Here is a 27314-nt window from a genome sequence, read left to right as displayed (position 1 = left end):
AATTCTGCATCATGACCAACTCAACCTATTTTTCTCAAGTCCTTCCCTCCTCCCTGCATCAGGTGGATCATTCACCTTTAAGGTTACCTTCCATTTACTTACCTTGCATTTATGCATTATATGTTTTGTATGTTCTTTTTTATTTGCAGTTTTCCCCCATTAGAATATAATGCCCCTGAGAGAAAAAAAATGATTGTTTTTTTTTTGTATTCCTAGAGCTTAATAGAATGTTTGCCACATGTCAGAGTATTATTTAAGGCTCATGGACACAGATTACCATCTGTTAGGCACCAGAGTGCCTAACCAGGCTCTGGGGATCAGTAACAAAAATGAAACCATTCCTGCCCTCAAAGAGCTTACTTTCTGGTCCATGGCCTCAGCTTCTCAGTGACTCCTTCCCCTAGTTACAAACAAGATTCTAGGATAAATGGTCAGTCCTTTGAACTTGTAGCCACGTATCTGGTCAGAGGCCAACTCAGGCTTTTAAAATCTTCAGCTTTTTACAGCAGAAATTCCAATGGCTAAAAAGCTACAGCTATGGACCATGTACACCATGTGTGGATTTTGATGTTCATGTTATACCTCATCCTCCATTGCCTTTTCTTCATTATCTTTAAAAGGGATGCAAATAGTGGACATTATTTATTATAGTTTAATGGGCAAGGGAAAAGCTAATACCTGGCTAGTCAGTTGAGTGGGCTCAACCAAACACTCCAAATCACGATTAGCTTCCTTGACTTGGTCACATGGGTCATTTTTTCCTGAGCCTGAGGGGGACACTTATTTCCACTTAGATCCCTGAAATGGTATTTAGAGGCCTCAAGGATGGCTGAGGAAGGTTATGGTGGCAACAGTTTTTTGATTCTCTGTTGCTACTGTTACTTTTAAGGTACAATTCCATGATAAACAGCAAATACCAAGTTAAGTGTTGATTGTTCAGATCAATTGAAATGAGGGTTCCAACATAAAAGTAATTTTTTGTTTTTGTTTCAATTTTGCTCCCAGTTCCAACTGCCTGATCAGAGAACTTGGGTAAGTTTCCTACTTATATTTTTGATTAAAACAATGCACCACTGTACCATAAATTAAGAACAAACAAAGTAACTTATACTTTAGATCATGGTGTACTGACACCTTCTATGCTTTTCTGTGGGAGCTGTTGTGAACAGTTAAGCAAAAGGAAAGAAAGAAAGAAAGAAAGAAAGAAAGAAAGAAAGAAAGAAAGAAAGAAAGAAAGAAAGAAAGAAAGAAAGAAAGAAAGAAAGAAAGAAAGAAAGAAAGAAAACAGCTTTTCCAAGCTACAGTCCCTTGATTTTATCATTGAATATTTAATAAATTGTGAAAAAACTTAAAGTTTATTACACACTGTGAGGTATTTAAAGTAATTTCAGGCTGATGTGAAATGTCTTCTGGTTCTCAAAGGACATTTTATCCAGTCTAATTTCATTCAACATTATTCCATTCATCATTCTGTTATTAACTACTTACTGCATACAAGGCTAGGTATACTGTGAAAGTTGTGTTGTATACAAGCACTGCTCCCTGGAGTTTTATAATCTACAGATGTCAGGGGTGGAGGGATGCAGCATGGCCACAGATAAGGAAATACAAATAAAGTCAAAATTATTTGCAGCAAAGTCAACAAGAGAGCATTAACAGCCATGACAGGGGAGTATCTGCTGGAGAAGTACTATGATAAATATTAAGGATAAATGTAATGATTTACACTTAGGGGTTCAAAAAGTCACTTTCTCAAGCTCAGAAGGCCCCATTGTTAAGATATCTTCATGGGAGCCAGGCAGCCAACATTCTAGAATCTTGTCCAAACTGAGCTCTGTGTTCTGCAGGATTAGAGGGAAAAGATGCTTTTACTGGTCTGGATTAAGGGATGAGGTTCACAGACTGATGGGCAAAGTCATAGGAGAATGGAATGGGCTTCTGGCTTTTGGAAAATCAAACAAAAGTGACAGCTCTGTGGTGTTTTGTGTACTCTGCTGCATCACTTAGCTAATAAGTAACCATTGACAGAGAGGTCCTACCACCACTAAATGAACTTGTGCTAAGGGCATATTTTGCTGGGACTGCAATTGTTTTAATTGTCATTTCCCCTCCAAATATATTATGGGGAAAGAAAAACATGAGAAGATAAGTGTTGTGCAAATATTCTACACTGCCTCATTTCCCCCCATTCCTTCCACCTTCTCACTCAAAGATCCAGTTTTAATTCAGGAGCAAGCAAAAGACCTCCATGATAGAGATCAGCCATCTTATTAAAATATCAGGAGGGCAATTCTGAGTATCATTCCATGAGAGAACTCATGGTTGCCAGCTTAGTCTTGCTGGTTATTTATTCTCTTATTCAAGTTTTTCTTTTTGATGACTTGAAATTGAAATCCCAAGATTAAGCAGGCAGGACTTCCTAATTAAAGAAAAAGTGAAGTAGGTAAAGTCTGCCTTTGGTCTCTTCCCAAGTTTACTGCCCATAATGCCCGTATCTACCTTCTCTATCTGTGTACCTCTCCCTACCTTTTTCTCTAAGCACCTGTAAGTAAGCATTGGATACCTATAGGTACTAATACATCTCAAGCTTATTTTTATTTGATTTTAATTTTTAATTAAATTTAAATAAATCTAATCATTTAAAAACTAAATTAAAATGAATTTTAATTTTTTAAAAATTTAATTTAATTCTACATTAATGGGGGACTTAGTGGCTAGAAAACTTTAATGATCCAAAAGGAAAGAAATATAAAATAGTGACATTTGAACAATATGACAGAAAATATAGAACATACTTTTAGAAAGAGGATTTCCTGGGTGCCCCTCCAATCTTGCCTACAACAGCTGCCTCTCTGATTTAAATAGCTAGCTATGATTTCAGTTTTCCTATACTCCCTTTGACCATCATTGTTATGCTATTTGCCGCTGAACTCATTTAGAAATGATCACATCATTTGCCCCACTCACTTCATAATCACTTGATATATATTATTAAGCATGAATATTAGACAGACTGGATAATTTGTTATACTCATCATATTTTCGTGCTCATAAAATCTAAGTGATTTTATAATTATGGCTGTTGAAAATAATGCCATGGAAAGAGGTCGCCATTTATTTCTGTCTTTGAAATAAATGCTTAAAGTTTATGGTCATGATTTTGAGATTTGTCAAGATACGAAGCAAATAAAAATAGCAAACTAAGATGGACAAACTTTTCCCATAAGTTATTTCTGAGAGCTGGTTGTTTTAAGATAACACCCGAAGTAATCCAATTTGTGAAAGCCAAGGTCATGTAATTCATGGCACCATTGGGACTATCAGCTCATGCAATCAGGTTATCATTTTCATCATTTTAAAGGGAAAGTACTCTATTTATGTCACCAATTTTCAGCTGCTGAATAATAAATTTTAAGATAAATGTTCAGGACCCTGTTGATATCTTGCCTGCTGAAATGTTTATAATAATGCCTGTTTTTATCAGACTAGAGCAATGTTTGCATTTGGGAGCAGAAGCTGGGGAATTATGAGTACATTTGAGTTTGCGTCAATATAAGGTTAATAGCCTCTTAGGGACCAGGAAGGGGAGTGAAACGACTTCCTTTTCCAGGGTTTAGTTACTGATAGCATCAACAACTGTTATATATGTGTAAATCAAAAAAAAAAAAATTTGTTCCATGTAAAGTCATTTGCTGATCAGAGATTAGAAGGCATTAATGGACCACAAAACAGCGACTTTTCTGAATATGTAATGTGACTTTTGTCCAATTTTTCTTCTTTTTTCTGCCTTCTTTGCCATGTTGTATTCTTCTTCACCTCCATCTTTCTCCTTTCTCTCCTTTCTCCCCTTTTTGCTCCTCCCCTTCTTTTTTTCTTCTCCTCCCTTACTTCCTGCTTCTCCTCTCTCCCTTCATTCTTTTCCTTCTTTTCCCCCCATCATATAGGTATATAAGTTATAGGAAAATATCCAGACCACTGAGATGTACTTAAAAACCATGACCCAAAGATACCAGATCTCATTGTGTGTGTGGTTTAAAGTTATAGAACATGGCTTGGTAAAATGTACGTCCCCAAACTTTCCAGTACTAAAGTAGATCATTGTCCTTTCCCCTGGGAACGAACAGCTTTGTCTTGGGTTCCATATTGGGAGGGTGTGGATGCCAGGAGAGATCCCAGCAACTAGGATAACATGTTAGGTGGGACACGCCTTAGTCTATGACACTTTAGCTGTTTGTACTGGACATGTCCCCTCTCCCCCCTCAGCCAACCTTGGTGTCCTGCTCTCTGATTGCATGGGGGAATGCCATCTCTCTTGGCAAACAAGACATGGCCCCAACGTAGCGAGCATGAACCAAGATGAAAGGCAGGATTCAATGATGGCTTTTATGTGTCTTTTGTGTGTGTTTCTAGCAATGAGCAGAAGGAATATAAATTGGACCAAAGTGTGTATATGTATTTGTGTGTGTGTGTAACACTTGCCCTTCACTTTTTCCACAGCCTCCTTCATCTTCCCTATCCCTTCATCTTTTGATTTTTCTATAGCATCCTTAGAAGGAGAAGAGAAGGGGGGAGAAGGAAAGGAGAGCAGAAATAGTCTTCTTCTCTTTCTTTCTCCTGTTATCTTTAAGAATGCCTTTGATTCAGCAATCAGCCCCATAATATTTCCTCTTGCAGCTTGGGAATTTTTTGAACAGGACAAGTTTGAGGCATACGAGTCACATTCTTAAACAGCCGCTCTTAAAGCAAGATGTCTTTTCCAAAACAACCGATTGCCTTTAGCGACTTGGAGTGCTTGCTTCTCCCTTTGTGGGAATAGGAGAATAGAATTAAGGACAGGCAAGAGACCTAGTCAGGCCATTTTAAATGTAAAATGAAAGTATTTCCCAGAGATGTGTGGCTTTTGGAATTAGTGTCTTTGGGGCTGGAGTTGGGGAATAGGTCCTATCGTGATTTAGCACCATGAGATAGTAAACCTCAGGGGACTCTCATCTGCTTCATATTTATTTTGTATAGCCCTGGCATCTGTATGTTGCCCCTCTCAATGAAATATGAAATCCCTCAAGGGATGGAATGATTATGTCCTCAGGTATTAAACGTACCTGAATTAAACATATTATTACCATCAGCAATGAGCAATAAGAATCGCAAAATTGTCACCCTTGTTTCTTTCTCATTCCTGCCAATCGGCTGGAAGGCCGTTTGTTATTTTTGTTCCCTTCATTTATTCCCTAGGAGCAGGATATCACCATTTTTTTTTTTTTACAAGGAACAATTAGAAAGATTCGGTGCAGTAAAAATCCCATCACCAACAATTTTACAGATAGGTTTTGAATAAACAAGCTCCAAGGTCATGTAAAAAACGCCGAGGGTGGGCACTGGAGTCTGAGAATGCCATCTCTCTGTCGAGCCAGAATCAGTCCCTCTTGGAGGGCCATCATCATCACATCTCTCTGCCCTGTGATCAGCACCTGTCAGAATCCTTCATATTGACAAATGTGCTGTCCACTCGCATCTGTGGAGAATGTTTTAGCAGCTGAGTGATTATGAATCAAACCCCTGAGCTTATAGCCCCGACTGCTTTCCAATGCTTTCACATTTGCCGTCTGACAAGTAAATGTATCTTGACTTCCCTCTGAGATTTTTTTTTTTTTTTGCACAGTGTTTGATGAAAGACATTTGGCAAATTGGCAGTGGTACCCTGTACGTTGCAATTTGTAGCTAGCATTAAGAGTCTGAGCATGAAATGGGAGGGCAGGCCAGGCTAGGGGCTAAAGGAGGAGGGGGAAACACCCCCATCACCCAGAGCTAACTAGAACATGAATAGTCATTTGGACCATGAAGCCTAGGATATTTGCTTAGTAAGGAGAGAATTGAATTCGGCTCACCCTGCCGCAGCCCCTGTCTGGTTTCAGAAACAAATGGCATCCTGTGTCGCCTTGTGTCTATAAAGCTTACGTTTCATTCGTTTCCCACTTAAATATGAAATATGTTTTCTTCCTTTCTCCTTCGGGGCTCCAAGGGGCTGGTTCTTATCTTTTCCTATAGCACCCATCAGCTGATGCAGCCCATTGTGGCATTTCTTTGTTTGAAATTGCTTTTAGATCCCACTTTGTGCCTTTCCCTGGGTCCCCCCATTTTTACCCTTGTCTTTTTTTGGGGGGGGGGTTGGCCATCTTTACCTCCTCTGCTGTGTCCTTGAAAGGTCCTTGAAGAATTGTCCTTACAAACTACAGAGAAAGAGAACGTGGGGAACGCAGAAATGAGTAACTCAGTGCTATGATCTGAAATTTTACTTCTTCCACTTCAATTGTGACTAGTCTAAAAAAGGTGGACAGTGAAAAGTTCTAAGTCTTTTTTAAAATGAAGAACACCCAGAAGCCAGCTCAGGATGACTTTGGGAAGTGCAGTTAAGAGGGAAGATCCCCTCCAACAAGTATGTTAGCCTTTAAGAATGAAGATCAAGGTGGATCTAATTCTAAAGCAGCATCCAAGGGATGGTAGCTAAAGTAGTACCAAAGAATAGTAGCTACAGAGTTAGAAACTCAATCAGCAAGCCTTTATTAAGTGTTTACTATGTGATAGACACCTTGTCCATAGAAAGTCAAAAAGTACCTTACCTCAGGGTGATTATTATATTATATTCCAGTATTCTAATATATTATATTCTAAAGAGGGAGAGAGAGAGCATGCAAATAAGTCTATAGAAAGCATATATTATGTAAATGGGAAGTTATCATAAGGAAAAAAGAACATTTCAGAAAGATCTGAGTTCAAGACTTGCCTCTGACTCATTCTGTGTGACTCTGGGCCAGTCACCCTTTGTTGCTTCAGGCAACTCTTGGAGAGATCTCCTCTGGTTTGGGGTGGAGGGTTCTCACCAGGAGATTCTTATTCTAATGAAATCATAAGTCTGGGCCAAAACCTCAATAGAGAATAATGTCAAAGATCCAAAGAGATTTATAATTATCACATAGAATAATAAGTCCTATGCCCTTCATCCCAAACTAGCTCCTTTGTATGTGTGAGTCTATATGGGAATACATGTGCATGTATCTATGTGTAGATGTCAATGTAAAATTTCTTTTTGCATATATATATATATATAGATAGATAGATATATAGACATATCTATATATCTATATACACACACACACACACACACACATATATATGTATGTATGTCTCTCCCATTAGAATGGAAGCTCATTGTAAATAGGATTTGTTTTGTTCTCTGTTCTCCTACTCCCAGTACTCAGTACTGTACTTTCTGGAAAGCTGGTTGTTAAACATTCATTAGCAGACCACTCATGTCTTGGATTCTGCCCAAACATTTATTTCTTTACTCGTTTTCACCTTTTATTGCTACAGTGGTTTGTCATGACCAGTAACTGAGCTGATCTAGCTCTCCCAGGCATTCCTTGGGCTGGAGATGGGAGTAGGGTGGTCTAGAAAAGAGACCGTGAAGAAACCTCTTGTCTCAGTCCTATTCTGAACTTAGCACTCTCCTGAAGATTTATGATTTAGTTTTAAGCAGGAAGCTCATGATCTTTAAGGAGGCAATTAGCTGGCTCAAGGTATTACATCTTGGACTTGAAATCAAGAAGACAGATTCAAATGCTGCTCTGGAAAATTAATAATATGGCCTGTTTACCTCAGTTACCTCAAATGTAAAATGGAGATAATAAAAACACTCATCTAATAGGATTGCATGTGTAAAATGCTTTATAAATCTTGGTACTTATATATGTTTCTTTTCTATAAAATGGGAGGTCTCTAAGGTCCCTTCCTATGATCCTCTGTGCAAATCACTGAGCTAGGTACTATGTATACAGAGCCAAAATGGAAAATCATCTGTAAATAATAATAGCTCTATGGAACTGCTGCTATCATTATAGCCACTGTGGAGATAAAACTGAAGCTGAGAAGTTAATAATGATTTAACCACCAGCATGTTTGTAGTGCTTGAAGGTTTACAAAGACTTTTTCGGTGTTGTTTTATTTAATCTCCACATTTACCCTGTGAAATAGATGCCATTGGTATCTTCACTTTATATATGAACGAACTGAAGCCATGACTTGCCCAGGTTCACATGGCTGGTAGGTAGTTGAGGCAGGATTCAAACTCAGAACTGCTGACTCCCAAGTTCAGCCCTCTATCCATTCTTCTGTATTGTATACCCTTGAACATTCACTCATCTTAAAATGAGGACGATAATATGTGTGTCTCCTCCGTTATGGGCTCATCCTGAGGAAAGTGCTTTGTCAGCCTTAAAGTGCTATCAGAATCTTAGCGCCACGATAGCTATCGTTATTTTGAGTGGTAGTGAAGGTCATCGCTCATTGATTGTATTGTATATATATATATATATTTTTTTTTAATTCGCAGATGTCTGCCATTGAAAACATGGCTGAAAAGCTAGAAAGCTTCAGTGCTCTGAAGCCAGAAGGCAATGAACTCATCCAGTCAGTCCCCTCCATGTTCAACTTCAGAGCCCCTCCGAATGCTCTGCCCGAGAACCTGCTACGGAAGGGCAAGGAACGGTATACTTGCAGGTAATTGCCAAGTTAATTATGATGGGCTTCCCCCCTTGTTTATTTTGGAAACGATTCTTGATTGGATGATTAATAGAGATCCCTGTAGGTCTGTAGTTTCTCAAAGTACTCTTTATTTAATGAGACATGAAAATGGTGTTTTATATTATGTGAGGAATTTCAATCAGACCACTCAGAGTTTTGATAAATGAGATACAAAATATTCGACATCCTATCTACTTCTTATATTTCCCTGTCACCTTGATAATGATGAATTTTCTCTCATAGTTAATTATTTTCATTAGAAACTTTAGTCCTACTGTTCTCAAGCATCCACAAATGAACAGTCATGACAATTAGAGGCAAAGCTAACCGGTTAGGTGCCATATTGGTGAAGGAATCATACGACCCCAGCAGGTAGAGGGTCCTAGCAATCAGCAGCCTGTTTTTGTCCTAATTAACTTTATCATTTTTGACTGGCCCCAGGGGAGCTATGCTATCTGATGCAGGGATATCCATTTATCTGTTCTTTTGGAAAACATGTCACCTTCTTTCAAGGAAAGCTTTTATAGGAGCATACCTTGATGGATGAGGTCCTCGAGTCTTGTCTGATCTGATACAGCTCAATGTACAGCACATTGTCACTTTGGCTGACTTGGAAAATGAGTTGAAACGTTTGGAATCAGTTTACATCAGACTGAAATCACAAAGTACTCATCATTTCGCCCTCCTTTTTGATCCAAGTTCAATCTTGTGAACAAGAGAGACGTGGAGTTAATAAAAATGGAACTTTGGGGTCATCCCAACAAAAGCCAATTTTTCTTAATTGTTTACTTGTGCCCACGTTCAACCCCACCCAGTGATGGAGCTATCATGTGTAGGTCTGTTTATAGCTCAAGGCAGCTTTTGTTGTTTTGTTTTGTTTTTTTTCGTTTTAAAATTTTAAATACCGAAAACATGCAGGATTAATTACATTAGGATTAGACATCTGGTTTGTTCTACAGGTCAAATGGGGTAAAAAAATGATAGTGATGACATTCTCTTACAAAAATTTTTTAATAACAGATATTGTGGCAAGATTTTCCCAAGATCAGCAAACTTAACACGTCACTTAAGGACACATACTGGAGAGCAGCCATACAGGTTTGATGATACATTTTACTTGATTTTTCTTTTAATCTCTGCAATGGTTGATGTACATGTATGGGCAGAATGTTCATAAAGGACCCTTTCGGGGGAGGTATTTGGGATTTGACTAAATATGTCTACTCATGATTTGGCTACCCATCTAGATAAGAGACCCTAGTCAAGTCACTTAAGTGGCATCTGTTTTAGGTTTCTCCATGTTAAAAAAGGGGAAAATAAAAGCATCTATCTTCCAGGGTTATTGTGAGAATCAAATGGGATGTTATTTCTAAAGGGGTTTTCAAATTGTAAAGTGCTATAGAAAAAAGTGCTAATGGTAGTAGTGGTCTGCTTTAAAAACAAAATTGTGGGAGCAGGGATGTCTTTCTGATGATGCTTAAAGCATGTTTCTACTCCCTGATCCTAGATTAAAAATTCCTTGTCTCTGAAATTATCTCCATGGGTGTGTAGAAATAGATTCCAGGTGATATTTCTTAACTCTAAAGGTATTAGTATCAGGGGGTGTTTGCAGCCTTATGAGCTGTGAGGGTCACCAGTAACCCTGAGCCAGGACCTCAGGTCTGATTGAAAGATCTGAAGAAAAAGGGGAGGGGGTGCAAGAAGACAGGAAATAAGATGAAGATGTGTATGTGTGTGTGTGTGTGTGTGTGTGTGTGTGTGTGTGTGTGTGAGAGAGAGAGAGAGAGAGAGAGAGAGAGAGAAAGAAAGAAAGGTAGATGAGGAAAACATTCTGAAACAATAGGGTTGTAGAACTCAAGCTGGAAAGGACCTTAGAGACCATCTAGTTTGGTTTTTTTTATTTTTTAAATACATAGGGAAACTGAGGAAGCTGAGACCCAGATAGGTCATTGGTTAGCCAGAAGGGGATGAAGGTAGAAATGGCCAGGAAGGGATATAAATGTGTATCAGGCTACGATTCATTGTGTCAGGCTATGTTCTGAACAGAAGCATAGGATACACACACACACACACACACACACACACACACACACGCACACACAGATACAAAAAAGGGTTTTAGAAGTCTGTCATTGCTTCTGAAATTTTAAATTAAGGATCTCTTGGGTAAAAACCAATTTATTATCTTAAGAAATAAAAGAGAGGGGGAAAGATAATTTCTGTGCTCTATAGTGAAAAGGAGAGAAATCTTGGTTAAAGGGAAAAAAAGATACTTTTTTTCATAGTTCCATAAGGCAGACAGAGTAGTATCTTACAATTGATTTTATTCCTTAGTCAAGAAATACTTTGAAATAAATGACGATATCCTAACCTGAGCAATGACAAATTGCTTTTTGGGAACAACAACCTTGTTCAGAAGAAAAACGGGAGAATTGAAAAAAAAGAGGGAGAGGTCCTAATATCGAAAGTTCTTGGCCACAAGCCAGAAAAGGAATTTGGAGTAGCTATAGCATGGCTTAGTACTGCTTAAGGAGCAATCCAGTGAAGGCTTTAGGGCCCCCAAATCACTCCAGAGTATGAAAATTGATGCTTCTGGTGCACAAGTGATAGACTCCACTTCTCACGTTGGCACAGTATTAAAGACTTGAATTGTTTATTGCTGGGTTGGGGAAGATAAATGAAATTTCCTTCGGGATTGCCAATCAAGAAAGCTAATTCCTCAAGAAAAGATTTAATCAGACTGTGATTTTGAACAGAGAAAAAATAGCCCTCTTACCTTATTTGAATATTAGAGGGAATTTATTTCATGTTATTTTTTTCTCCCCACAAAGTGTTTAATTGTGTTGTATTGGCAAGACATGAAGTAACAGAATTGTGATTTACTTTATAAATTCCTTAACTTGGCATGGAGTACTTTGAAAATATTAGACTTAATTCGCCCAATTTCTTTCAGGCAATAAATATTGTTTGGTGTTTTTTTCATAAAAGTGATTTTAAGGAGTCAATGAGTAGGGGACCTGGAATTGCCACAGTACCATGTTGTGATTTTAAACCTCACCCATTTTGCTTCTTTAAATGCAGCAAGCAATTTAAAAAGAACATCATTCAGTCAATCTGATAAACATTTTAAAATGCCTACTGTGTGCCAGGCACTGTTTCAGATGTTGAAGATACAAAGGCAGAAAGAAAATAGTCTCTGTTCTCAGGAAGAGACAACATGCATAATAATGAATATATATATCAGAAAGATGCAAAATAAGTCCAAAGCCACTTTAGGAAGGGGAGCAAAAGGAAATGAGATGCCATGGAAATGGGATGGTTGAAATGAGGGCAAAGGAAAGATTATCAGGGAAGCTTCTATGTGCATATGGATCTTTTCTTTGAGGTTTCCACCTGCTCTCTTTGAGCTTATCCTGTATTCTCTGGATTAGAAGAAACATCTTGTGCTTTGACTGAAAATGTTCCGGGCCTGCTTGATTTGTTTCAGATGCAAATACTGTGATCGATCATTCAGCATATCTTCCAACTTACAGCGACATGTGCGAAACATCCACAATAAGGAGAAGCCGTTTAAATGTCACTTGTGTGACCGGTGTTTTGGCCAACAGACCAACCTAGACAGACACCTAAAGAAACACGAGAATGGGAACATGTCTGGTAGGTGATCCATTCTGTCATCTGCCGAGATGCGATGTTGGGAGGACATTGGAAATCTTGACTTGTGAAGGATGGATGGATTTGGACTCTTAAGATTATGTTTCTGGCAAATTCAATTGTATTCTACCATGTCATGAAAATCCAATAATTTGGGGGTACTTCTTTTTGGTTGAGTTGACATATTTGAAGCTTTACAGTATAATGTGCCAAAATCTGAGAGAACCCATATGTCAGGAACATGTACCAGGTACTGGGAATACAAAGAAACCAGGAAAGTGATCTGAACCTCCAAGATATTAACCTTCCATTGTGGTCCACACAGCGAGGTGTCTGAGACCAGATTTGAATTCAGGTTCTCCTGACTTCAGGACTGGTGATCTATCCACTGCACCAACTACCTGCCCCTTTTTAAATCTAAATTCTGATTAGCTAGTTGGATAATAGTTTTTTTTAAATCAAATGAAATAATAGATAACTAATGATTTGTGTTTATTATAAATAACATAAATATAATAAATAAATAATATATTATATATTATGTCTATTAATTTTTGTATTAACATCAGTATAGCAGAGAATATCTAAAACATGTTCATTCAATTTAACAAACCCTTATTAAGTGCCTGTAATGTGTGCTGGACCGAGCCAGGCATTTGGATTCCATAAAGGAAATTATACCTGCCCTTAAGGTAGATTACATTCTACCATCACCATGATTTCTGTCCTCCTCCCGCTTCTCCATTATGACATCCTTTAAGAATTAATGGGGAAAACTTGAATGATGATGGACCTCAAGTCTCACAGTCTTTCTAGTGCTTCCTAGAGACAATTCACCAGAATATTGGGGAGAACCCACTTCTCTACTGCAGGTAGAGAACCTTGATTTCGGCATTTTTAATATCTTTATGGCACAAATTGAATCCAGAAAGCATGAATTTATGAAAACACTCTAATTATGGATTGCATCTTTTCTCAAAAAAGGATTCTTCCTTCCCTTAGGTACTGCGACATCATCACCTCATTCTGAACTGGAAAGCACAGGTGCCATCTTGGATGACAAAGAAGATTCCTATTTCACAGAAATTCGAAATTTCATTGGAAACAGCAACCATAGTCACCAGTCACCAAGGAACGCAGAAGAAAGGTAAAACATGACTGGCTCGAAATGTAATTTAAAAAAATTGTGAACTCATGACATGAACATGGAATGAAACTTAATGTAATTTGTTCAGTTCAATCTGGTTCTAGGCACTGAGCAAGGTGGAAGAAATAAAGAGAAAAATAAAACAATCCTTACTTCAAAGAGCTTGTTTGGAAGGGATAGGGAGGAGGGGCAACATATATACAGATAATTATTTTATCCTGGAGGAATAAGGAATCACTGACATTTTTTGAATGGGAAGTATTACCTATGATCAAACTTATGCTTTTTATGAATAATAATTTGATGAGTTTGTGAATTATGGCTTTGAAAGGAGAGACTGAAGACAAAGACAAAATTAGGAGAATGTTATGATAATCCAGGTGAATGAGGAGGAGGCTCTGAACCAGGGAGATGAGCATGAATTGAATAGCTCCGTGGTAGAGCTAAAGCAGCCTGGTGGAAGCAACTCAGTCCTCCTCAAAAACAAATGGAAGATTAATTGCAGTCACAAATTATTTGTCTAATTCAAGAGTGTCCTGGACTCCTGTATTGCTAGCTGAGTGATCTTTATATTGCCAACTGCTTGTGGCTGTTTGGTAAACAGGCTTGTCCCTTTGAAGTCTCTACCCTGACGTGGTTTAGCTCATGGCAACTGGGATCTTGTAAGTGGAGATTGTTGGAGGCAGGTCATTTAGATAGACGTGGTGTTCTGTGTTAACCCTCTTATTTTGACCTGTATTGTCAATAATACTGTCATCCATTAACCAGTTACTGTGCTAGGCACTATGGACAGAAAGAAGAATCCATTTGTCAAACTGATAGAAACAAAAATAAACTAATGGTTATAATAATAATGATGATGATTATGATGGTAGTTAATATTTATAAGGGCTTATGTGCTCAGGGTTTTAACCATTGTTATCTCATCTGATCTTCAGAGTAATTCTGGGAGGTGGGTGTTATTATGACTCCCATTTTACCAGTAAGAAAACTGAGGAAAATGGGATTTAAATGACTTGCTCAGGGTCACACAGTTAGTAAGTGTCTAAGGCTGGATTTGAAGAGTACAGGTTTTCTTGACTCCAGGTCCAGTGCTCTATCTTCAGAAGAGCCCCCATGTTTCCTCTTACAGTTATCAAACCACTTAGCATCAGGGTGGATTTGGGGGTAAATGTATTGAATAAATATAGAGATCTTTCAGGGTCCCCTAAAAAGTTTCTAACCACTTCTGATTGTTCAATGAGGATAAAATATGGCTGATCAAGAAAAAAGGAAAATCTGAAACCTAGCATGTTTTGTATTGAAAAGCCTGTCAAATTTGGTACGTGCATGAATCTCCAAGGACACTGGGAAACTTAGTGGAAGCTCCAGCTTGTCAGTATCTACAATTGAAAGCATCTTTCAGTTTGGTTCCTTACATAAAATCATCATCAGGAATTGGCCTCTGATGGCAGCCTCGCAGGGTGATTCCTGTTTTAGTTATGTTGTCCCAGTGATAGCGAAGAGGAATGTAAGGGGGGAGGAAATGCCGTTTGAAGCAAAAGGTCAAGTCACATTTTAAATTCTTAATTGTCTATCAGAGAGTATGTGTACACATCTGGCCTCAGCAAATGAAACAGGATGTAAGTAGAGAGCATGATGAGTCAGCCAGGGTTTCCTTTCTTAATCTGGCACATCAGATTGTTTTGGGTGAATATTGGATCCTCTGGGAATGGCTGGCTTTTGAAAGCATAATTAAGAACCATATTGACTGGCACAGAGGCTCATGACTGGTGAGCCTCATGAATCTGGATTTGGATTGTGTCTCTGATGCTTAGGATAATTGTAACCACAGACAAGTTTTTTATCTGTCTGGCCCTTCGTGAGGGTTCCCCTCACTAAAATAAAGGCATGGGACTTGGTTTTGGGGTTCCCTGTTGGATCTAGGGCTATAATTTCTAGTATTTGTCTTTCCTTTAGTGGTCTTGAAGACAGAAGGATCTGGTTAAGCTAGCACATTGCTTCTCCCATGAAAAATCACATTTCTTCTCAGATTTTATAAAAGGGATTATATTTGTAATATTCCTTTCATACAGATTCAATTTAGCTATTTATTCCTTCTCCATTGCTTCCTTTCCCCTTAGGTTTTCTTTTCTTTTTCTTTTTTTTTATTTGTTTTTTCTTTTCCTGAGATTGGGGCTAGTCACAGATTTGAAAAGATTGGATCAAGTTGTTCTTTGTCCCTATGCTAATTGTGTGTCCCGTGGCAAGTCCTTTAACCTTAGGAGGCAACTCTTTTAGCACTGGAGAGTGGTGACCTGCCTTGGGAGCAGAAGTTCCTTCATCTGGGAGTTTCCAATACCACATAAATTCTGTTCCTGTCCCTATAAGAGGTGCTCCTGTCCTAGACTATCCAATACATTCTGTTACCAAGCTGTTCTCTTTGTATCTTCTTATTTACTGTCTTGGAATAGGCATCTCAATGATTTTTCTAACTCAAATTTTGATTTATCATAGAAGCCAGGATGCTTCATTATGTTTTTTACTTTGATCTCTCTATTTTTTTAAAGTGATACCATCTCCATGGAATATGACAAAGCAGAATCCTCCATAATTATATTGAAGATAGAAAACATTTTCCCCCAAAATCTTGATAATAAATTTTGCTTTGATTGTTACAACACAGCATTATTTATTCATTTATCTGTTTATTGACTGATTGATTACATTTCTGATTTCTTAAAGAATGAATGGAAGCCATTTTCAGGATGATAAGATCTTGGTGGCCGGGCAGAATTCAGATTTGCTGGATGATGAAGAAGCAGATGATGAAGTATTGTTGGATGAAGAAGATGAGGAAAGTGATATGGCAGGGAAACCAGAAAAGGAACCAGTTTCAAGTAATCTCCATGAAGGAAACCTTGAGGATGACTATGAAGAAGCCAGTGCTCTGGAAATGAACTGTAAGACGTCCCCAAGCAGGTCAGTCAATTAATTCTTCACAAGACATAGAAGCCATTATGATTTCTACTTTCCTTATTTTTTTTCCCCTGAGGATAATATTTTGGTTTGATTTGGGACTGATATGTTGGAAATAGTAGCAGACAATGAAAGCTATTCAAAATTGCAATGTGTGGGTAAATTATCTCAATGTAACTGTTGATAAGATTTCTAAGTATATGAATACATGCATATTTCTGGAAATATGATGAATTTGTGTTAGGCAAGACTAAAGAAAAGGGCATGAGTACCACTGATGGTAATGTTTATGAGACTTAGCTTATGATGCCCAAAAGAAAAGTGGAGATTGGAGAACTGTCCAATTAATTTAATCACTGTAGACATGTGAATCCTGTCCTCAATGATCCGACTTGTTTGTCATATTGATTGATCAAATGGGACAAGTAACTTCAAGATCTTTCCTTTATTTAATTGATGAATAAGCTATATGATATAGAATAATTTAAACTCTAATATTCCAGTGAACCTTGATGTCAGCCATTGTCAGAACAGATTTCTACTCATTTATAACATCTCATCCTCTAGGACCCATCTTGTCTGTATCCATCCATAGCAGCTCCATAGATGTTCTAATGCCCAATGCATTGGAGCCCTTCCTTTAGGTCTTTTTTAAAATACCATGTGGTCACCAATACCACACTGGAGCCATCCACATGTCATCCCTCCCTCTCACTTCATGGCCACTCCACTTCCTTTTCTAATCACACTCTCCCTGGATGACACTTTTTATGTCACTTCTTTACTCACTTCTTGGATGCTAATCATCCTTTAGGGGCATTACTTAGGTCCATCATACATTTTTCCATTGCCGACTGGGTCACCTGCATTTATGATTCCTCGGAACTGGTTATAGTGCCCTCTGATCGGTAACTGTACAAAATCTCAGGCAGAATTTTGAATGAATATAAAAGGGGTGAGAATACATAAATGATCATATCATTACTGTCTAGTGAGAGATTAAGAAAGAAAGCATTCTGTGAAATACTTAAATTTGGGGGCTTTTCCCACCCATTTTCACCCAGATATAAGGCACCGCAAGCAATGGATTTTCCACAAAAGCCAAGTATGACCGGGCTAGGAAATCAGCCATTGTTGCCTTATTTACTTAGCATGTCATTGAAGTCTGTCTCTATTCCACATCCATCTTTCATCACCAAAGCTATTAACTGATGTTAGAGGAAGGTGCTTTTTTCAAATGGGGTACTGGTAACCAGCTTCAAAGGACTTGAAGATGGAGATACTTTGTCTCCTGATGAAATATAGGGATATAAGGTCTTGCCAATTATAGAAACTCATATGAAAAGAGATTTGATTGATTGACAAACTGAGAAAAAACCCACTAAGCTTCCCCATTGGTTCATTTTAGGTATAAAGAGGAGGAGTATAAAAGTGGACTTTCTGCTTTAGATCATATAAGATACTTCACAGATAGCCTCAAAATGAGGAAAATGGACGAGACTCAATATAATGAAGCTGAGCTGTCTTGTAGTGCTTCTCACCTGCCAGAGGACCTTAAACAGCCGCTATACAGAAAGTCCAAGTCACAGGTGAATATTTCCCCAGATTTTGACTTCAGAGAAAAGTGTTCTCAATGTGTGTGCATGGGAAAAAAACCCAAAGAACAAAAAAAAAAAAAAGGAAAACTTTTCTTGCATGGCTCCAGGGGCTGTGATGCTCATAAGTGCTTTCCCCAAATGATCACGTCTTCTCCAAAGTTGTTGACCTTGCAATGATGGAATTTGGGGTAGACAGTTACCAGGACCAAAATCAGAGGCCCTATAGATACTGTAAAGCCTGGTGCCTGGTTCCTTTTTCTCATCAATCAAGGTGTAAGACACCTTTCAAGAGGGATTTATTAACTAACAACTTCCTACCCCCAACCCTAAAACAACCCCTCACTTTACAATGAATACCTTTAGTCTTGTGGCTAGACCATATTTTGCCTGTTTTCGGGTTGCCTTGAAATTACTTTCCAGGTGTTTTGAATTGATGTAATGTCTCTTCAAGTGAGTTAACAAGATCTTTGAAGGCAAGGGTTCTCTCCTCAGCTTAATTTGGGCCCTTTACCATGCTTAGTAAATAATCTATGACTGGGTCTTCTCTGGTACAAATAAACTTCTAGGGGGCACTGTGGATGGAGTGTTGGACTTGATTGGAATTCAAATCATAATTCCTGGTTCCATGACCCTAACCCCTTAACCTCAGGTTCCTTCTCTGTAAAGTTGGGATAATAATATCACCTATCTCTTAGGGTTATTGGTTTCTTTGCAAACCTTAAAATAGTGGAGAAATTCTAGCTTTTGTTATCTTTATCATTATTATTATTACTTAATGCTCATGAATATATAGTGACTTAGAGAAGAAATATGGGGGAAGGGGAGGGAACAGTTAGCCTTCCTTTTGATTTGTACCTTTGGTTCCCCAGTCTTCTATCATATCCTTTGGTCTTTAGCACCAATGGGAATCTATTTTTCTGTGAAGACTCAGTTTCTATTTTCACCTAGTCCAACAGTAAAGGAAACAAGGTTGTTTACGTGAAATCAAGGTTGTTTACCCCAATACAATAATTATATACAGTTAATCCAAAGACCAGGAAAAAAATAGGGATATTATGTTATAATCATAAGCAGAATAAAGTATAAATAATCTCCCTTGCCTGTTATCATTGACATTAGACCTACTCTATGCCCACAAACACAATGTATCTTGGCTCAAATTGTGAATATGTGATGACTGAAGAATCAGTTGTTCAGTTGTTTGACAGGTAGAGACAAAAGAACCAGTTTAATGAGATTTCTCTCATTTTTCTTGAAAGAGTTGGAGTATCATATAGACCTTAAAAAGCTACCCAGGTCAGGCATGATACATGGTTTCCTTTGAATTCAACCTTAACCAAGAGATGATGGATTTAAAACTTGAAAGGCCCAGGAGATAGATCATTGATTAACATCCTCTCCCACCACTTCACCCCAGCCCTTTATAATCAGTAAATGAAGAAACTGAGGCACAGAGAAAGTGAATTGCCCATAAGTCATTGGCAAGAGAGCTAGGGACTGAATCCAGATAAGCATTATTTTTTACCGTACCATGGCACCATGAAGAGAAGAAGTTGGGGGTTGGGCAGGATATTGCTTCCTTCTTTTCCAATCCCTTACTCCCTCCCCTTCAGTTTTTCCCCATGGGTTTATAGCTACAAATCGATTCAGTTTCCTCTGGCTCCATTTTTCCTTCTTCACTATGTCTCTGAACAAGAAGAATATCAGAGGGCCATTGTAAATCCAGTGGGTACCAGAAACATAACAATAGACTGAGAATGAGGTACAAGAGGAGTTTTGGGACTTTCTGCTTCTAGTCTCTGCCTTCTTAACTTCATCATCCAAAGTAAGCTTTGTAAGGTGCAGAAGTGACAATGTTACTCCCCTCCTCAAGAATATGCAGTGGTTCCCTTTGCCTCTAAAATGAAATATTTTAATTTAGGATTTTGAGCTCTTCATGATCTTTTCCTCATACTACTTTTCCTCATACTAGTGGCTTCTTAGCTGCTCCCCCAGCTAAGCATTCCATTTTCTCCTCCTGCTGTGTCTTCACACAAACTCCCTCATGTCTGGAGCACATTTTTCTTCATCTCCTGGCTCTTAGGATTCTTAAGGTTCCTTCAAGACTATTTCCTATGGGATGATTTTTAGGAAATTATTAATGTATTCTTCTTCTCCAAAATCTCTTGTATAAATTGACCATTTCTCCCCTAAAAAATTTAAGCTTCTTGAGGGAAAATATTATTTTATCTTTGCCTTTGCATCCCCATTGTCTAGCACAATGCTTGGTAAGGAGCAGACGGTTAGACATGTTTGTTAAATTGGATTTTTTTCTTGAAGATCTTGGATGTGGCCTTTTGTGTAGCCCATTTTTTTATCCAGAAAATACTAGTAATTCCTTAGAGAGGCAAGAATTTCTTGTTATCTTTTCTTTTGAGGGACTGTCTTCCCACCATTCACGGATCTGCTTCCATTAGTAATATGCTGACTTTTGAGGCTTTAATTCGTCATGGAAAATACTACTATGGTTCTGTATAAAAACAGAACATTTTCTCCAGAAGGGAATCTAAATGTTTCAGTGCTACAATCCTAGAATTTAAGACTAGAGGGAGTCTTCAGTGATCATCCAGACCCACTTCCTGATATAGAGCTGAGGATTCTGGGGCTCAGAGAGCATTGCTTATAACAACAGAACATGTACATTTTAAGAGGCAAACCCAAGAACTCTCTAGTTTGGAACATTTAACACTGTAGCTCCTGCCCCTCAGGGTATAGCTTAATCAAATTCTCTGTGTTTTAATTTTTTTGGTTGCTTTTAGAGACTTTGAAAAGCGTAACAAAGCTACACCATTGTTTTTGAGCTAGTATGTAAATAAGAAGTCACTGAGGCAGAGAATGATCAAAAGCCCAAGCTCAGGCCTGATATAAGGCAAACTTTGGCTTGGCAAAGAGATGGAATTTTGTTTAAAGATGGACTGGCCACACTTAAGTTAGCATGAAATATATATACATATATATATATACATATATATATATACACACATACACATACACATACACGCAAATATAGATATGTTGAGTGTTATGTATAGAAATGGATGTATTTGTCTAAATGCTTTGTCATTTATATTTGGAAGACTGGAATTTAGCAAAAGTCAGGGCTGAACAATTAAGTTAATTCTAAGTGTATTTATGGAAACAAAAGACATAACTTCCTTTTACATATCACATACATATACATGATTTCTAGTGAAAGTATAGCTAAAAACTATCAGCATCTATATATCTGTATACATAGATATGTATATTTGGATGAATAAAGAGTTTTAATTTTTAAAATTTAGAATTATTATTTTTTAAAACTGTTAACCAATGCACTTCATTTTTGCCTATATTAAATAGAAATGCTGTAGACCTATAGAGCTGGATACTCAGGAATTATTTTAAAAAAAAAAAACTGATAACCAATGCACTTTATTTTTGACTATATTAAATAGAAATGTTCTAGACCTGCAGACCTGGATACATAATGATGATGTCCAATCCCCTAATTTTACCACAAGGAAATTAAAACATAGAGAAATCATATTGTTAAGTAATATTAGAGCTAGAACTAGAACTTTGGTTGCTAGGTTTTGGCCCAGCATACCTTTCATCTGAATTGTCTTTATGACACAAGACAGTTTTGAAAATTATTTTTGTCATTTTTTTCTTCTGAAAAATCCCAGTGTTTAAATTTTACAAGTTTAGGCCCTTCCCAAATTGGCCCATTTTGATGTATGTGTCTTAACCAAGCAATCTTATAAATTTGTCTTTATGAGTCTTAGTAAGAACTTGAGGATGCTCCTAATCTTCCCTGAATCTGAGAATATATGCATATATATATATACACATGAGTATGTGTGGATGGGGGTGTCTAGATTGGTTGGGTAAGGTCAAGGTTGAGAATAGCCTTTCCTGGGGCATTGCTGTAGGTGTTGCTAAGGCAGTTTGCTCATAGTAGAGTCCCACTGGATGTATTTGAGGTGATGGTAGCAGGGATGAGCCCCCTTTCTGGCTGCCATGATTTAGTTTTGGGGCAGCAGGAATGGTAACCCAGCTCCATGTCTTAACACGCCTCTTCGCTATAAAAATGCTGCTTAACAACAACAACATTTTCCTCTTGTTTACCGAGGACGGTGGAATGTCTTTGGCAGGCCTCTCAGTGATTCCACATCAAGAGCAGCATGACAAGCCAGTTCAGGGATGAGACCAACATTGGCAAATCAGCAGTGAAAAGTTCACTCACAAGTCAAGGCCCTTAAATATTGCACTGGGATATTTTCTTTGGCACCAAGAAGGGATGCACTCAAGTGTTATTCAGGACTTGGCAGGGCAATAGGGAAGAGATCTCATTTCCTCCCTGAGCACCCCTGTCTGCTCTCTGCCAGGCAGGTACTGGCTCAGTCGGTCAGAAAATTCTGGATTTTTTGGCTTTTTTTTTTCCCTATCCACCTTCACATCCAAAGTCTTCATCACTTAGACCTTGGCAATTTAGTGATATAGAGGAACCGAGCCTGAGCCAGGAGTAAAGGGACCTCCATTTTTGTGTTGGTCTTCATAGACAACTGTGTCCTTTAAATGCCTCAGTTTCCCTTTTTGTCAAAGAAAGTTAATTGGACTGGAAGGTTCTACCAATTCCAACATTCTCCTGGTTACGAATAATGGCCTTTGCCTTGCACTGATAAGAGGGTGGGTCTGTGATTGTGATTTTCTTTGGAGATTTTTTTCCTCAAAGACTCTGTTTTTTTTCCTCCTAGGCCTATGCTATGATGCTGTCACTGTCTGAGAAGGACTCCCTCCATTCTCCGTCTCATCCTAACATGTGGCACAGTATGGTGAGGGCCGCCGCGGAATCCAGTGCCATCCAGTCTCTCAGCCACGTATGACCTTGTGACATCCGACCAGAATTGGGACCAAGTCCAATCCAGTAGCATGGCTCTTCCACAGAGGACTATTTAAAAGACTGCTGAGCAGAATGCCTTATAAATCTGCTGGGTCACCCATTTAAAGTCTGGTGACCTTAAACTGAATAATTTTAAAAAAAAAGAAAGAAAACGAAAAAAAGAAACTATTTATTCTCAATATTTTGTTTTGCACAGCAAAGGCAGCTGCTGACTTCTGGAGGATCAATGCGACTCAAAGAATGAAAACTTGCTGGGCCCGAGAGAGGCGTCTTCCAGTTCACCCAGCTCTGGGGTGGGTGGGTGGGGTGGGAGGAGGGAGGGAATTGAAACGGTGGCATTGATACACATAAAGAGCACTCCTTTAAAAATCAAGAAACTGAGTCTTTTGTACCAGACCATTTTATTGGGAACAGTTGCTTTTATCTACATTATTTTTCCCTTTCTTTGTTAAAGCTTTATGTAATTTAACCCTTCAAAGACTGAATTAGTTGTATGAAATGCACACTTGATTATTGTAGAAACTGACAACAGGGAGTATTTTGGGTTCTTTCCCCACCTTAACTTTTGCCTTCTTAACTACATTGTTTAGGGGAAAAAAATACATAAAGGGTATGTGTATATTGTAAACTATGGATGTTCAATGCTCACAGAGGTTCCGTCCATGAAATAAACTATTCATCACCCCAGTACCGCTGTACCACTAATAAAATGTTTGCCAAATCATCGTAATAACATTTTAATTTTAGACAATCATGTCACTGTTTTTTTAATGTTTAATTTCCTTTTTTTGTGTTGTATGTATCATGTATTTATTTCTTGGCAAACCATTGTTTGTTGATTAAAATAGCACTGTTCCAATTCTGCCACTATTTTATGATGTCCGAGGCACACCCCCACCCCCATTCTGCCTTTCAGGAAGTCAGGCAAGCTCACCTGTGTGCACGGGAGTGCCAAGCAGTGTTTGACTTTTCTTAACATTCCTTTTTTTTTTTTTTTTCTCTTTGTTTCGTTTTTTTTTTCCTTTTAATGAACTAAATAACGAATAGATGCAACTTAGTTTTTGTAAAACCGTAAACTGATTCAATTGTATAAACAGCTATGATTTCTTCATGAAAGCATGATTCTTCTGATTAAAACTGTATCCAATATTTTATGCTGGTCGTCTGCAAGCTTGTGTGATGTTATGTTCATGTTAATCCTATTTGTAAGATGAAGTGTTTCAGACCTATGTTAAAAGAAAGAAGGAAAGAATGGACTGTATTCAGTTATTTTGCCCTTCAGCAAGGGTCCAGATTTGTTTTCTTTCTGTTTGTAATCTCATTTTGAAATAACCGGCAAGTCGAGGTACTTTCTTCAAATGCTTTGTACAATGTAACTGTTATGCATTTCAGTACATTACTATGGGAGGAGCAACTTAAAAAAAATAAAGGATTACAAAAAAATGAAAAGTTGCCTTCCACTGACATAGTTCTTCTCTCTCCCCGCCCCAATCTCTTCAATGAAATTTTATTACATATTGACCCACAATCCTCAAGGTTTTATGTTATCCTTTGGGATTTAATTGGTGACCACAGTGACCTTCAGATTCTCATAAGACAGTCATTTCCCCCCCAATTTCTTTTTTTGGTTTGTTTTCAATTCTTTTTTGTTCTCATATTATCATAGTTTCTACTAAAAGGGAATGAGGGAAAAGGCTCTGGACAGTTCTACTCATTGTTCTGAAAAATCTGAAAGATCTGGGTCAATCACACAGGGATGTCATGGGAGCTTTCTTTTTAATACTTTAAAAAGTATTAAAACTTGCTTAATATTAAAAATAGAAAAAGCTTATTTCAGTATAAAGAGTTCAGAGTTTGGGCTCGCATCCCAGCATTGCCTTGTAAATAGGTTTTAGAAAAGTCTCTTCTCCAAGTCTCAGGTCTTTAATCTAAAAAAATGAGTGGGTTGAATGACTGTTAAGATCCTTCCTCTGGACATTGATTCTGCTCATTAAAATAATTTTTATAAATATGTCCACTTCAATTAATTTCAGTGCACAAAGTAAAATTTTTCAGTCATTCCCACAGAGTCTCAGTCAATAAGCATTTACTAAGTATCAAATTGAGGCATCTAGGTGGCTCATTGGATAGAACACTGGGTCTGGAGTCAGGAAAACATTGTTCAAATCCAGTTTTAGATAACTTTGTGACCTTGAACAAATCATTTAGTCTCTGCCTCAGTTTTCTTATCTGTAAAATAAGTTGGAGAAGGAAATGTCAAGCCACTCTAGTATCTGCCAAGAAAACCCCAAATGGAGATCACAGAGACAGACTTGACTGAAGGATGACCAAACAACAACAAAGTGCCTATTGTGTGTTAGGTATTATCCTGAGCGCTAAGGATACAACGAAAGGCAAAACATCATTAATCCATCAGGATTATTGGATTGTCAAATTATTTAAATTCATTTTTCCTCTTAAACAGTCCTAGCTAAATTGTCTAATTTTTTTTCTTTGTCTTGTTTCATGAAGATTTTTATCTCTATATATTTTTTATATTTCTTATGCTCATCGATTTGAATTTTGTTCCATCTTATTAACTCTTGCAATTATTTTAACATTCCCCTATTGCTGGACATTTAGGTTATTATCAGTTGATTTTGCAATCAGAAAAATACTGCTCCTCGGAATTACTTCAATCAATTTTGGTAAAATTCTCATGATATATTCCCCAAGAAAATCATTATTTTTCATAAATTTTATTATATATACTTTCAAATTGCAATCTGAAAAATATTCTCTGAATATGTCCTTCCACCACCAATGAATAAGCATGTCAGCTTCTCCATAACTTTTTTCACCCATATTGAATGTCTTCCTTAGAATTATTATTTTTCCAATCTGTTGGGTGTGTACTAGTTTCTCAGAACTGTTTTGAGTTTAATTTCTCACTTCTCTGACTAGTCATGGATTGATCATTTTTGAAGGTATAAACAATTTGTGTTTCTATTCCTGTATCTTTCTATGCACACAAGTCCCAATCTATTAAGGATAAAGGGTGACAGTTTGGGTTTTGAACTCTTCACAATGTATGTCAAAAATAGAGGAAAATGAGTAAGAGTTTTGTTTGAGTTAGGATGTTTTCCAGAGGGGGAGAAAACTAAATCCATTTTGATCAACCCTTCTTCCTTACACCACATACATAGTTCTTTCAGATCTCTATTAACACAAAAAATATGTGGTGATGGGGTGTTTAGGAGGAGTAGCCCTTTTGGTATGAGAGCTTCCAAAGTCTTTTTCAGGGCTATTCATCCAACTTGTCTGCTGATTCACCCAGTTCTCACTTGTAGCTCCAAGAAGCTGTAGCCTTTACAGAGGACAATTCCCAGAAAACCAACTTGGTAGACAAACTAAACCAGCTTTAGGGTAACCAATAGGCCTCAATCCTTTTGGTGAGTTGGGGGATATCTTTCCTAAGCACAAGAAGACTTTCCTTGGGAGATGGAAAATGGGAATAATTTGTTCCAATGGCCATGGAAGTGGATGAAGAAGACAAGTTGAAGCTTGGTCAGATAATGGAAGATGCCATGGTCATCCTCTATAGCCTGGTCCATTGTCAGTTGTCTTGATTTTTGTCCTGTCTTTGGACTTCAAGATTCAGAAAGAGAAAGTGAGGTTGGCAATTTGTTGCAACTCTGTCTCACTTAAAACCAATTCATGGCAACTCAGGAAATCACCCATTATGTCATTGTCCTCTTTTTTGTAAAAAAAAATTCTGATTATACATGTACAAAAATTTTTGAAACACATATTTCTTTATGAATCTTGTAGAGAAAGATCAGAACAAAAGGGAAAAACCACGAGAAAAAAAGGGGGGAAAGTGAACCATTGGTCCTCTTTGAAAATAAAGGACAAACAACAAAGCATTAACAGAGAAATGAAAAGTGACTTGCAGTTCAAATACTGGGTTTTAGATTGAAAATGAAGACAAAGAGACTCATTCTATTAATAATATATATTCTATTCTGGCTCTGATTCCCACTAACAGGAAAAAACTGGTTGCTGGATGGAAAATTATGGGAAACCTTGGTAGAGGAGATCTCTCTGTAAGAAATTTTATTATAGAGAATAGGACATTTAGCCATGGTGGGTTTGAGGCTCATCAGTTACCTTCAGCCTGGACTATCCTATCTGCTGCTGCTGTTGTTTATTCTTCCTTCTTGAAGATCTCAGGGAGGGGATGCCATGACATGCAAGTGGACTGGATTTAAGGGAAGGAGGGCAGGGCAAGGTTACCTGCCTGACTTTCCACTCCAGAGCCATCTGGGTCCAGTGGCCAGACATAGATCAGGATGACTGGAGATAGCCATGGAGACAATGGGAGGCTTCAGCCCTTTTAAGTTAAGGTCTTCAACAGAGCACAGTTTGTGCATTCTATAGCTTCTGGAGCCATTAGACTTGGGTAAAAGTGGACCAA

General features: G+C 37.9%; 1 protein-coding gene across 12 annotated transcripts in view; it reads left to right on the top strand.

Moving 5' to 3' along the window:
• Positions 1 to 24307, top strand: part of MECOM (MDS1 and EVI1 complex locus) — a 678098-nt gene extending 653791 nt beyond the window's left edge. For 7 of the 12 annotated variants that reach the window (XM_074298148.1, XM_074298145.1, XM_074298152.1 and 4 more), the window contains 8 exons: positions 1006 to 1032; positions 8387 to 8553; positions 9598 to 9675; positions 12065 to 12234; positions 13234 to 13378; positions 16103 to 16339; positions 17745 to 17925; positions 22713 to 24307. In XM_074298148.1, coding sequence (XP_074154249.1) covers positions 1006 to 1032; positions 8387 to 8553; positions 9598 to 9675; positions 12065 to 12234; positions 13234 to 13378; positions 16103 to 16339; positions 17745 to 17925; positions 22713 to 22841 — 1134 coding nt within the window. In that variant the 3' untranslated portion in view covers positions 22842 to 24307. The remainder of the gene's footprint in view (positions 1 to 1005; positions 1033 to 8386; positions 8554 to 9597; positions 9676 to 12064; positions 12235 to 13233; positions 13379 to 16102; positions 16340 to 17744; positions 17926 to 22712) is intronic. The other 5 variants (XM_074298147.1, XM_074298146.1, XM_074298157.1 and 2 more) reach the window with 3 other exon arrangements.
• The last annotated feature ends 3007 nt before the right edge of the window (positions 24308 to 27314 follow it).

Source organism: Sminthopsis crassicaudata, chromosome 3 (genome assembly GCF_048593235.1).
Source record: "Sminthopsis crassicaudata isolate SCR6 chromosome 3, ASM4859323v1, whole genome shotgun sequence".
Taxonomy (NCBI): Eukaryota; Metazoa; Chordata; class Mammalia; order Dasyuromorphia; family Dasyuridae; genus Sminthopsis; species Sminthopsis crassicaudata.
Note: the sequence above shows the minus strand (reverse complement) of the source record. Positions and strands in the feature narration are given on the sequence as shown.